At 35.6% G+C, this 14346-nt stretch overlaps 1 protein-coding gene across 1 annotated transcript in view; it reads left to right on the top strand.

Moving 5' to 3' along the window:
- Window positions 1-14346, top strand: part of AKT3 (AKT serine/threonine kinase 3) — a 325271-nt gene that overhangs the window by 266811 nt on the left and 44114 nt on the right. Inside the window, exons 11-12 of the mRNA XM_046678396.1 lie at window positions 7171-7385; window positions 13405-13492. Of these exons, the coding sequence (XP_046534352.1) occupies window positions 7171-7385; window positions 13405-13492 (303 nt within the window). The remainder of the gene's footprint in view (window positions 1-7170; window positions 7386-13404; window positions 13493-14346) is intronic.

Here is a 14346-nt window from a genome sequence, read left to right on the forward strand (position 1 = left end):
AAAGAGTAGCTTTACTGGAGTTATGTACAGTGTAGTAAAGGAGAAGGAAGGGTGCGTGCACCTGCTGAGAGGATCCAGTGGCAGTAAATGGGAAGCAGGAAAAGAAGAACCTGGACACATGGGTCGAGAGGGGCATGCAGAGGAGTTTAGATTTGATCTCACAGATGAGGGAAAATCACTTTTGAAGTGAGAGCAAGGCAGTAATGTGGTCAGATACACGTGGTCGGAGTTAGGAAGGGCTTCGCAAGACGCTGAAACCAGCCTCTGCCCTCTGCTTGGGGGGAGGTCTCTCGCTTCTTTGAACCCAGAAATTCCTAGTCCATGCCATTATGAACGCCAGACTTTTCTTGGCAGTATATTAGGAGTGGTTGTTTATCAGAGCTGGAACACATTCCTGAGTACCAATTCTCTGTCAGTGTTTTCCCTTCTCTTCTCTTGGAGAGGACTTGTTTTCTCATTGTGGAGAGATCTTATTGCAGCCTGTACCTCATCTAGTGTGGTCATCCTTTACCCTTTGAGTTGTTTTGATCTGGTAGAAATGCTTTGCTGTTTGAAGATAGATGAAGGATATTTAATCGATACCTCAAAAAGGAGTTAGAAATCAGTTCCAAACCGATTTATTAACTGTCCTGTGTATCAGACACAGCTGACTTTTAGATAAACTTAAATTTTAAATGAACTTAAGTTTCTTTGTGGCAAAGACCACCAGACAAGATAAGTCTGATAGTATAAAAATGCCATTTGTTGAAAAAAGGATATTTTCAAAAGTATTTCTTCTCTTACTGCTTTTGATGTAGAATTATAGCTCTTTATCGTTAAAGAGAAAAATCATGTCTTTTTTTTTAAGAAGTTGCGGAGATACAGTCCAAGTAGGCATAAGCTATGAGTGTGCTGTATCTCCAAAACTGCTTCAGTGTATTCAGGTTTCAATGAGTGTTTTTTGCTCTTATGTTAGAAGGAAATAAACTTGACCTGCCATACGTTATGGGCCATAAGATATTGTGAGGCGATTTTGTTTTTGCAATCTATACCATATTTCCACACCCAGAAATTATAAAGGAAATTAGAAATCACATATAAAGTCTTACTGTTGGATTTGATTATTGGGTCTGGCTCTCGTTGAATCCAAACCGTTTTATGCAGCGCTAATTATTGGAGTCTCAGCTTCGCTCTTGAGTTAGCAGTACCTGATCAACTTCCCAACTGTAAACCAGTCTGAAAATCAAATGGAGCTCACATGCAAGACCCAACAAAATTAAAAGTGTTAAGTACGTTTTGGCAGTTCACTTTTATTATGCCCAGTCCTCAAATGTACCAGCAGATAATCATCTGAATGTTAGTTATTTCTCACATGCTTATGTGATCACGCAAAAAGTACATGCTAAAAAGAAGCAGATGGTGACAGATGGGGAAGGTTGAATAAGGTGGTTTGGAAACCTAGAGAAATGCACTTCTGTAACAGTGTAAAAATAAAAATTATTCGATAATCAAGTTAGGACTAACAAAAAGATTGCATACAATGACTTGATTGTTGGAAAATATATAGCGTCTAGTTGTGGTTGCTATTCAGAAAAAAAAAAGTATACAATTTTATTTCGTATAAGTGTAAAATATTTTTTTCAGTGGCTGAAAATGCATTTTTGGATGCATTCTTGGTTTTCAGAACCTCATTTTTAGAAAACAGTCCCTTGCTGTCATTTTATTCACTTTTCTTTTGAAAAGATATCTTTAATGTCTTTTATATAATACATGGTTTGAAAATATCTGAAATAGATCAGAATATTTTGATAACTACTTTGGTACAAAGATTTGCTCAAAGTCGTTGTGACACGATATAGATAACAGCACAAATGGAAGTTAAATTCTCTATATATTTACAGCCAAAGATATACATTAACTTATTCAGAAGGAGTTGAGAGAATCCTATCAATTAAGGGTAAAGATAGTTGCTAGCATGGAGTGGTGTAGTTGGGGGAGGAGTTGAAACCTAAATTGGTTTAAATGTATTAAATGCAATTTTATTTGTTTATTTTAAATACAACAAAAAATAAGTGTAAGAGACATCATTTTATGGGCTCTTGACAATGTTGTCTTTAGGAGATTTTAAGAGAAATGAATGAGGCCAAAGTTACATATGTTTTCACATTTAATCTGTAGGTAAAAATAGTAGCACACGTAGTTAGATTTTGCTTAGCCCTTGGACAAAATTCTATTTCTAACAGATTGTGAAACTAAGTCTTCAAACTTCTAAGCTTTTTGTAAAAATAAAAGTTATTTTAGCCAACTTTCTAAAACTGTGCCCGTCCCTGGTATTTTACTTAATTACTAATAATTCATGTGACACCTGTCCTCTTAAGGTATTTTTGAAAACCCTCATCTTTCTCACGGTTCTGAGAAGTTCTCATCACCAGCACTGAGGGCAGAATTAAGTAGAGGAGCACTAGTTAGTGCAGATAGCAGTCGTTGGCTTTATTGTCGGAGTTCACATTTAAGAACTTCCAGCTGTCATATGAGGTAGCTTACTATCTATACTGTTGCTAGATAATGTTAAAAACCATCCCATTTTGTCCCCAACTTGGATGCTGTTTCACTGTGGACTAGAATGGTATCTTTTAGTTCAGTGTCACTGTCTCTCCGTGTTTACACTCAACGGCTCTACTCCCCTGGAGCTCTGTCAGTTCCTGGCGTAATTATTCATCACCTACAGTTCTCTTCAGGGTTACGTGGGCTTTGGCTTTGACAGTCAGAATGTTTGCATTCAGTACTTTGGAGTGGTTCTAGTTTCAGCACAAAGTTTAATTTTAAATTCTCTGAAGCATAAGAACATATATAAAACTAATCCTAACTGGGAGCATTAGTGATTACCTGGAGCATTCTACAGTGTCTAATTTTACTTGGGTAACAAAGACCCAGTTTCTTGGAATCCAATACTGTCTATTTCTTCAGGATAAAAAGGAAGTATAGACATCTCTGAGAAGATATGTGTAAGTGTGATTTAATCGCCTGTATTGTATCCGTTTAGTTTTTCTCTTGCTCAAGAATGTTGCCTGTTCTAACCAGAGATTGCTTTGAGAGTGTGCTGTAGGATGTGTGCAGATGCTTGTGTGTGAGCGCTAGGAAGTGGCCATGGCGCTTACAGCATCCGCATTCACAGTGAATGCCAGTTACAGCTTCAGATTAAGAATTATTAGAGTAGCTGAGAACTGGGCATAAAAATATGCTTATGAAGAAAATGCCATGAAACCATGAAATTCGTAATTCTTATGAAATATATACTTCTCCTGAAGCTGCAATACAATTTAGAATCTGAATTAGAAGATTTGTGTGGTTTTTCCTTTTAGCAAATTCCTGTGATGTTAAGAATATGTAAAGGATTTCCATAAAGATAAAATGTATATAAATGTGTGTTTATGTATAAAACACACACATCAGTTACCTGAAATATAAGGTTACCAGAAAAAAATTTTTTTGCAGTAGTGGTAAGTTGGTTCATCCAAGTTCTCAGTTTACTTTCACAACATAGGTGTGCAGACAGTTTGTTTAGATGTTTAATTTTTTCCCATCTGTTCTGCCAGGATTACTGATTGAGCAGGAAGCCACGCCAGGGCACACGTAGCCTCCTTGCAGTTGCATGCCTTGGGTGCACTGTGTGGCTGCCGCACCAGCTGAGAGAGGTGTCCCTCCGGCCCCCCAGTAAACCCCCATTGGTAGAAGAATATTGGAATGAACAAGTTTTTTGAAAGTGCCATTAGCCAAATAAATGTTTATGTTAGGAAATTTAATTGATGGTATCATTTTAAAATACATAGTTTATTATTAGTATCATTCATTGAAATTAGTGACCATTCAAGAGCTGTTCATGGTGACTTTAACTCACCCGGCTGTTTTATAAATGAAAGCGTCTATATCAAACGGTACCAAATATTAATCAGATATTGCCAGAATATTAATAATAATTGGTACTTATTGTGACTTCCTTGAATCTTAGGTTTTATTATGTCAGCAAGTGAAGCCATCTCTGGCCCCCAGTGGAAAAACGGAAACTAAGCCTGGTTTCCTAGAGTTTGTGCTCTGTTTGGTTGTTGGATTTGATGTTACTTATCATTATTTTTTCACGTTTATGTTTCTTTTAGTGTTCCAAATCCCCACTTGTCCTTTATCTCTGGACATTTGTTTGTAATGCAGTTATAAAGTAGAGCTGCCTCTGTGGTTACAGAGGACTGTGGGCATGGAAGGAAACAGGAAATGTCTGCATTCATGGTTAAACCTGGGGTTCAGTTTAAACGTCAGCAACACTGACTTTATGGAAGAGAGACACTTTCTTTAGATGAAGTCTTCAAGATAAGTGTTTTCCTGGATTATTTCTCTCGGGCAGGTTTTCCCCTACATTTACGTCCAAGTTGTCCGTGTTTCACTGTAATGGAGTTGAAGTGTTCTTTGCTGTTGGTGTACCCCTTCATTACCATGATCAGACCCTGTGCATCAGCCCCTCATGATAACCAGGAAGTAAATTATCTTTTTTGGTAGAAAAAAATCATCAGAGGTATCTAGAAGGAATTGCAACTCTTAGGTTAAAGAATGTAAATTTTATACGTTACTGTAATTTTGGAAAAAGAAGTGCTTTGAGTAAGGGAGAAAAATTATCTTCCAAAAATTATATAAAAGAGGCTGTGGATTTTAATTTTACTCTGGAATTTCTAGAGTATTTCAAAGTATTGTGTTTTGAAATAATTTAAATTGAAGGCAAGAGAAAGAAACAGGGTAACATGTTTTATAGTATATATCCACGTAGAATATTACAATCACTTTTATTTTTATTTCCTGTGTATTTCATCTTCCAGCTGTTTGGAGGTAGGAGTTGACCAGAAGCCTTTCTTTTTAATCAATAGCAAAGACTCAGAGAAGAGTGCTGGCTGAGTTGTTAGGTTATTTTCTCCTCCATGTTGCTGAAGTTTACGTGTCAGTAAGACAGTACGTTACATCAGATTTGTTCAGTTCGAGTGAGACAGCAGACAGTTCTAATTGCAGCATTATGTATCTGTACATCAATTAAAGCACGGATGTTCGGAAGCAAAACCACTTATTTTGAGAATCAGTGTTCATTTTACAAAGCTAAATAAAATATATTTTATTTTATCAAACAGATTTTTTTACAATGCAGTTTTATTTTTCAGTTGCTTATTTCTCTTCACAAATAAAACCCTTTTTTTATGTACTCACTTTCCCTTCTGGCTTCAAACCAGGTATTTAAACAAAAATAAAGGATTGCCAGTTTTGCCAGCTGGGGATGAGAACCCGGCTGGTGAAATGTGGGTTCGGAAGGCAGTTAGTCCAGCTTTTATGCTTTTTATGGTTTTATGAAAAAAGAGGTTAAAAACCACATTTGGCTCTTTTTCGTATGTGCCACTGTTTTGTTGGTGTTGTAGGAATGCATAAAAGATTACTTAGATTTTAAAATTTGTTGTCATTAAGTAAAATCCTGCGTCTATTAGATAAAGGCCCACAAACAGTACATTCTGCTAATTGCATGTGAGATAGAATCTTGGAAAATCAAAAGTCACTGCTATTTAAAAATTATATAGACAGCATTTCCTTTAAGTACACGAGTAGAGTTTCTTCTACTTCTTTAGGTTATTTCTTGTTTTTTGTATGTTCTCAGGTTACTCATTTCAAACAAGTAGAAATTTGAAATATTTTTGGCTAAATATAGGAATAGAATTTGATTTTTTTCCTGAAAATATTTTGCTTAGTTTGTGGTTTGCAAAAGATTTTTGGAAAAACATAGGAACTGGGCTTGTGTTTCTGTCTTGCCAGTGCAGCTCCTAGTCTTCAGCCACAAAACAGACAATGATGCAATTGAAGTAAAAAATCTTTTCATAACATTTGAAGAACACTACTGAAGAGATCTTTAAGCAACAGTTTTTTCTTGAGATTGTGTTCTCCATCTTTAAATACCTTGTTTACCAAAGTGCCTTTCGTCATAGTATTTATAGATAATCATCGTGTAACTGTCAAAAATACCATGTGCAATTGTATGAAATTATTGGTAAATTTTGAATGAAAGTCACAGAGAAGTAATCTTCAACAACGCATTTCCTTAAGTCAAACTAAGAAAGTTTGGAACATGAGTACTACTTTGTTGTGTATCAAATTTTCTCTTAGGTAATCAGTTATGAGATTTTTTAATTGATAAATTTCATGTGTATGGTTTTTTGATCTGTTTTTCCCGAAGCTAAGAGGATTAGATAAAGTAAGCTTTAAGATTATTCAAATACAATAACTTAAAATAAAATATTGAAAGTTCCAAAGAAATGAAGAAAATTCTACTAGGTGAGGACTTAGCAAGTAGAAAGGGAAAGTCTGATTTCTCCCAGGACAAGGGGCAAGTTCCCACATTCCGGTTTGAGCAGGTTGCGCTAACATAGCCTACCTGATACTTTCATATCATTTCTTACTAAATTTATTTGGCATGTCATGTATTTCAGGAAACAAATTTAAGGGCACATCCCACCCAGATATTGAGTCCATAACTTTTGTTGTTTGTGTGTAACAGGAGTTTTTGTTTGAGGTACTAAAGCTTTGGACGCTAAACTTGATCGCGACCCGAACAGTAGATCTTTGTGTTCACTCCGTTGACTACATATTTCCTGAAAGAGTGTAACTGTGTGGGGCTCCAGAAGTTTTCACATTTGTGTTCATGGTTGTTATGCCCTGTCCTCTCCTCTGTTACAGCCTTTGTTTCCTCCTGTCTCTCACTGTCTGGTTTGTATTTCTTCGTTCTTAATGCAGGAGTGTGTAAGGCACATTCTGTGCTCTCTAATCAGCATAGCTCAGCTCTAGGTTGTTACTTAACGTCCACATTAGTGGAACCGGAATGAAAAATTAAGCTGGCCTAAGAGAAAATATGCAAACATGCTAACGATTTTCATTTGATCCTTAGTGCATTCATATTCTCATTTCTTTGCAATTTGTTGTGTGACCTATCCCTTTTTTTGTACACTGACCTTTCCTGGATATGTATTGAACATTCCACATATTTGGTGTGAAGATGTCAGAATAGCCTACCTACGCTTTGAAAGTTAGGATTCAATTTTATGTAAAAATCTTATGTTTTATAAATAATGCTTTAAAAGTTAATGTGTAATAATTAATCACTGGTTTCACTTTTAGGTGTTAGAAGATAATGACTATGGCCGAGCCGTGGACTGGTGGGGCCTAGGGGTTGTCATGTATGAAATGATGTGTGGGAGGTTGCCTTTCTACAACCAGGATCATGAGAAACTTTTTGAACTAATACTAATGGAAGACATTAAATTTCCTCGAACACTCTCTTCAGATGCAAAATCATTGCTTTCAGGGCTCTTGATAAAGGATCCAAATAAACGGTAAGCAAAAATAACACTCAGTGTGTTACTGTTGAATGTGGTTAGAAATTGTGATATGGAAATTCATTCAAATATAACTAACTCCAAGAAGCAATGTATTTGGTATAGACATCTTCCCACTGAGATGCTGACTTATTTTTAACTGCATAATATAGAACATTTTTTTAAATTTCCTCAACTCTTTCCTAACTTGGAAATTTTATGCAGATTTTACCAAATAAGGATTGGAGAGTTTTATTATCCATTTTATGAGTGAGAAGTTTCTTAATTGCCCTGGTGCTTGCTATTGTGGGGATCCGAGGATCCTTTTTCCTCCTTTCAGTCTGTGGGCCTTTATATTTCTGCTGATTTACATTATAGAAAGAACAAAACTGTCTCTACACTCTCCTCCCACCCCAACAACCTATGTTAACATATCTAAGTGCTTTTTTGATTTGTCATTTGAAGATATTCTTTCCGATGCATGGCTGAAAGGATTACTGGCAAAAAAAATCTTTACACACTTGTGTTTCTATTTTTGTAGCTACAGCCATGACCTGAAGAATCCTAGAGCCCTTTATTTAAAGAGCTGCAGTATTCTTTGTTGATGTTTGTGTAATCATTTACACATACATTTTATGTCATCTATGAAAGAACTATTAGTTTTAAAATATCCGTTAATATGTGTTTGTGCCTATATGTATTTGTGTGTTTATAGCCATCCTTGCATCTATATCTATATCTATAGATATATATGTATCAGTATTTCTCTGAAAACCTCTTAGATCTTAAGTATCTTGAGGATAGACCATTTAATATACTGTTGAATCTTCCATAACACCTCACATAATGTTTTTTTACTATGTTATATTTATGGTAGATGCTCAGTATGTATTTATTGGCAAACTGAATTAATGAGTGAAGGAATAAATGAACCCTAAAATGTGGGCATTGTCTACCTTAGAGATGGTTTTCCTTACTTGCTTTTAGCTTTTAAATGTAGGAGGAACGTGATTTTCCTTTAACAGAAATAAGTAAACATAACTTTTTTTTTTTTGCGTTGTGGAGGACCATTCAAAAATGTGTTTCATGATCACATAACTGAGATCTTACGTCATGTTCGTAAAGTAATTTTGTTTTCTTTTTTGGGGCATTTGCACGTCTGTTCTCTCCCTTGCTTTTTCAGTAGCCTTGTAGAGTTGATAGGGGAGATGTTATTCTCAGTTCCATTTCATTGAAGAGAAAATAGAGGCCCCGAGAGGGGAAGTGATTTATTGTAGGTCTCACAGGAACTTTGTGTCAAGCAAGAGTAGAAATCAAGTTCCTTGGTGCCTATTTGATATTTCTTATGTTTCTTATTTACAATGCATCAATTTCTCAGTTGTTTCAGGTTTTGAAATGTGTTCCATTTAACGTGATTATTTCACAATTAATGTAACAAGGGTACTTGGTGATCTTTAAAGAGAACTAGGATTTCCATTTTATCTGCTTGATTTGGGGATCTCTTATTTGGCGTGGGTTTCAAGGGCAGTGAATTTTTATCTCATCCTTTCCTGCCTCCTCCAGGTAATTTTGACAAACCATTCCTTTGTCGTCCCCTCTGTAAGTGGCTGGTAGAACAAAATTGTGCTTATGGTTTTCATGTCTTTGTCTCATTCATTTTTTTATTGTCATCCACCTCCTACGCCCTTGGATAGCACATAGTAGGTACCTAATAATTATTGAATAAATGTGAGGTAAGTTTCTAGAATGTTAGTTGCCTGGTATGTAGGACAGCTCTTAAAGGTTTGCCCACCCAGGAGCTGGTGTCATCGAAAGAGAAGGTGTGTTATTTTCAATTGTCTGCTATTTCCTTTTATAGTAGATGTGTCAAGCTCCTCCACTGCTGCATTAAAATATTAGGAATGCAAGGATGAACAAGACGAACAATGTCTTGTCTAGGTGTTCAAATAATAATGTGGGGCACAGAACATATATTCACAGATGCTTGGGTTAAACTGCACACAAATTGCTATTGAAATTATTAGCTCTATTTAGGGGATTGGAAGACTTGAGCAGGCTCATGAAGGAGCTGGAATTGACAGTGGCGTTCATGCAGAGAAATTTACGTGTAAAGATCAGCTAGAATTGCAAATGAACGTGGCATTTGAGAAGTTCAGTGACTAGAGCGTGGAATATGAGTTGGGTAACATTGGGGGATGAAGCTGATATGTTAGATTGTAAGGACCTTATGTTTCTTCTTCTTAGAAAATATTTAATCTTTATTCAAAAGAGAATGAGAAGCCACTGTGTTATTAAAAGTAAGAGATGGTGTAATCAGATTTGTGTTGTGAAAAGGTAACTCTGGCACCTTTGTCATGGATGAATTAGAGCAGTGAAGGGGCAGGTGGGCAGAGCAGTTAGGAGTGCATATGGGATCGTCCAGATACAAGGTGGAGCTCTTTCTGAAGCAGTGGTAGAGAGTGATAAATAGAACTTTATGAATGGTAAAATACAGATGATGTGGCAGTGAAAGGAATTAGGGAAGCCTCTGAGGTTTCCAGCTTGGGGGACTAGTTTGGAGTCTAAGAATGGAGTCTTATTAACAGATAGGGAGTAAGGCAAAGGAGGAGGCTTGATGGGGTGCATGTTGATATTGGCTACACCGAGTCTCAGGTTTCTATGGAAGGCCTAGGTGGAAATGTCAAGTATGCAGCTGAAAATAGTACCAGCGCTTGATGAAAACACAGGAACTGGATATGTGGATTTGCGATGCTAGGAGGTAGCTGGTGCCATGAGAGTAGTGGAGAGAGTAGAGCATAAAGAGAAGAGTGCCCAGGACAGAATCTGGGAAACATCAACATTTAAGAGGTAGAAAGAAGAGAAAGAACCAACAAAGGATGCTGAAAGTCTTTGGAAACATAATCAAAGATAGCCTTGTAGTAAACCTGTTTTTATTATTCCTGTCCAACTATTTTAAATACTGCCTGAATTTTTCTGATACTCTTTACTGAATTGCCGTCAGTTCTAAGAAAGTTTGAACTATCATTTTGCTTTTATTTCCTATTCTCCATTACCTTGTGATCATTCTATTAGTATCTCCTTTATCCTATGCAGACTTTATAGGAAAAGCGTGACCTCACGTTGCATTCAGTAACACTAGAGAATATGAATTCCATGATGGTCCTGATAGTGACGAATCCATGGTAGCTGAGGATTTGGTTCGGCATTCTGATGTTGGAGTTTAGTATTCTTAGACATAAATATCTTAGTGCATATCATATTTTGATACTACTTTGAAGTCTTAAGTTGTATATTAGGGAGTTATTGACATTGAAATTTTTGCAGTTTCACACTTTGAAGAAGCTTGTGTTAAAGAATCTCTACCAGCTTCTAAAATGGCAGTCTAAGATTACATTCCTAGACTTTGCATAGTGTTTGTGGCCGATGAATATAGATCAGATGCTGGCTATGTCCACAGCCAGACTGTTACTAGAGAACTGAGGAGCGAAGAAGAGTGAGTAACTGAAACTGGATTCCACCTTTTATTTACAAAATGATATGGTTCTCCACTCCAACTCCTACCTCACCCGCCATCTTATATATAATTCAAAATGAAAACAATATTGAAATAAACAGTAACATAAGTATAAAAAAATACAATGAACTTCTGATTTCTCTCACGCAGACTACTTTGCATACTTTGAAATGTTAAATTCTTTTCAGAAACATGTGTTTTGGTGTTTCTGCTTCTCTGGCTCCCTCAATACAAGCTTAAAATGCTCTTTGGATAATGTAATACTGATCTCTGCCCTCAAAAGAATTTGCAGTCGAGGGGGTAGGGGAGACACACGCGACCTGAAATAGAGTGAAGAAGAGCTATGCCAGGGCCTCAAGTGCTGAGTGTTAACTAAATATAGAATCGCCTGTCTGAAAGTCCCCAACGTGAACCAAGCTTTTCTGATCTGATCCTATCTAAAGGTTCCATATCAGGGGCCTGGTGCATTCTAGTATACAGATCTGTAGATAGGAGACCTGGATTGTGGGAGCCACAGGTCATCCCTAAAGACATTCAGATGTTAGCTGATTGTTTTATTTTCCATCCTGACAGTGTGTCGGAGGATCCTGGGTTCTTTCCAGTCGTGTATTTCTTATACCTAATAATAACCAGAATTCATTAGAATTGTATAATTGTTTGTTTTCTATGACTTATTTGGTTTTTTTCCTACCCAGTGGTGTGTTGGAGTTGGCACATAGCAGCTCCTAAGAGCCAATTGTTGAATTTCAAGAATTTTGTGAGCTGGTTGTTTAATACAGTCATTATTAAAAATTAGGTATATAAACTTATAAATTAAATCAAGAATATTAAAATCAAAGGTAGTAAATACTCAAAACTAATCACTCCTTAATAATTGTTACATTTTCCTATTGTCTGTGCTTTTGAGATTACTTACGTCTGTTGTACCTGTATAAAAATACTATAAAATGGTTTGCTTCTGCACATCTCTTCCCCTTCCTGTGTTGAGTGACATCAGGTTGAGGACTTGAAATTGGCCCTCATGAGAGTCATTTGCATCACCAGAATTGGCAAACACTTAAGTCAGGGCTTGATTTATTGTTTTGTTGATTGTTGAGACTTAAGAAAGTGACAGAGAAAATGTTAATAGCAGAGGTTAAATTTTAAAGTTTGTTGTATCTGTAACCATTAAATTGTGAATAGCGCAAAGGGTGAGGAAAGATTCTTCCACCATTCCAAAACTATTAGCCATTCGGCAAAGGGATCACTCCCATGACTGACAAACCAGTAAAGTTCTGACGTATTTCTCTGTTATTGTCGTTTCACCGTAGTCTTTACCATAAACAAAGATGTCAGCCATGCTCACATCGGAACTGCTCCTAAGGCAGCGCGTGGCTTTGGACTACAGCAAAAATAAGAGACGCTTTCTGTGAGGATTAATCGGTTAATTTACAATGAAGAACATTGTATATTTTATTAGTCTTTGTAAATGTTGTACTTAACATCCTTTATATCAGTAAAATTCGCAGTAAACTTATGTGTATAATATGCATATTACGCATGCCGAATTTCCCCTACAGAGCTGACTGTTAAGGGTTCCCAGCACACGCCACTCCTAACCATGAGCAAGACCAAATAATGCTTGCTGTGTCAAATTCAGACTTAAATGGACTTCCTTTCTTTTCTTTTCCTCATTCTTTTTCTGTTCTTTTTTTCTCTCTTTTCCCTCTTTTCCCTGTCTCCTTTCTTTTCTGTTTTTTCTGTTTCTCTCATTCTTTCTTCGTAGTGACTAGTATGCACTATATGAAACTGAGGAATCCGTAAAACTCCTGAATTTCATATTGTGTCAGGTATCAGTTAAATAAGAGTACCTTCAAAGATGGGGGGAGTATTTTTACGTTTTGATATATATTGAAAATTGCATAGCAAATTACATTGTAATAATATTTCATAGATTAATAATATCATTTCTGTGGTAAATCATTTGAGATGTGAAAATAGTCTGAGTTTCTGTTTATTAGCAATGCTTTACAAATTGTTTTTCCTAACCAATTATTTAATCTTTTCAGAATTTATGTTAACAAGGGTGCACCTTGACTTGAGTCATTCTAAAATAAATTTGGTTTATAGCATTGACCATGATAGTAGCTGTCATTTGCTGTGCTAGGTACTCACCTATCTTATTTCCAACCCTTGCAATCACCCACCAGGCTGGTATTATTATCCCCACTCGACAGATGAGAAAACTGACATTAAGCAACTTTTTCGTCGTCACACATCTCGTAAGTTCGAGAGCTGGTTGCCTGTTTCAGGTTTGTCTCCAAAGACCGTGCTCTTTTCAGATACCATCCTGTCCTGAGGCCAGTTCTTGTTAAAGCACGATAGGGAAATTAGATCTTACAGAAAAAGCTTTTTATTTTTACGGCTGTTTATCACAAGGACTATTTTATCTCACAGAAAATTACATTTCACAAAAACTTTCTGTTATGCATTGGGCATATGTAAATGTTTTATACTCATTTAATCTTATTTCTGTCCTCATAGCCTTGGTGGAGGACCAGATGATGCAAAAGAAATTATGAGACACAGTTTCTTTTCTGGAGTAAACTGGCAAGATGTATATGATAAAAAGGTAGGTTATCTTCATGGCGTAGTGTTTATATATTTTGGGTAAAATGAATTTACAGTGAAAAAGTTTTAAAATGAATAAAATTTATGATGTAATGATAGTTTTCATTTTTACTCTATCATTTAATTGAGTATTGAACTTCTTAGCACAAAATTTTATTGATATTTTTGACTCGCAAAATACAGCTTGAAATTTTATTCAATATGGTCAATTGATTTTTGTCTTAATCACAATAATTCATTAGTTTGCTTCTCACTGTTTCCTTAATTCAGAAAAAATAAAGACACCAACATTATGATATTCTTTAAGAAAGCTAGCACAAATCGTAATTTTTTTTGCCTTTATGTCTTTAACTTTAAAGTGAATATTCAGATTTGTTCATAAAAATACTTATTTTAAAAGGAATTTTAATGCACTTTAGTTTTAATATTTAACAAAGTAATAAATTTGTCTTATTTGGGACTTCTCTGTTATTTGAAACAGAACTTTAATACCCACAAAATGGATGCTACTAGTTATATAACTCTTTTTATTGTAATCTGCTTATTCCTTGTTTTTAATACTTCAATTTTTGCTTTAGTTCAGGAACACAAAATTATTGTGTCTGTTCCATCTTTTTCATTTTTGTTTATTTCGTTATATTTTTGCTACTTCAGGTATTCTTAGTACAGACACTGATTTTGATTTTTTGATTTTCATAGTAAAATATGAGCATCTGAAATTTTTATGTAATTCAGTATTTGCTTAGAATTTTTATCTGTTTCGTGTAGTTAGTCCTTCCATTTCAGTTTATTCCAGCCTTCCATATTTTTCTCTAAAATAGATATTAATAGACATTTATGTAGTGTCTGTTTTGT

The sequence above is a fragment of the Equus quagga genome, chromosome 12, assembly GCF_021613505.1.
Source record: "Equus quagga isolate Etosha38 chromosome 12, UCLA_HA_Equagga_1.0, whole genome shotgun sequence".
Taxonomy (NCBI): Eukaryota; Metazoa; Chordata; class Mammalia; order Perissodactyla; family Equidae; genus Equus; species Equus quagga.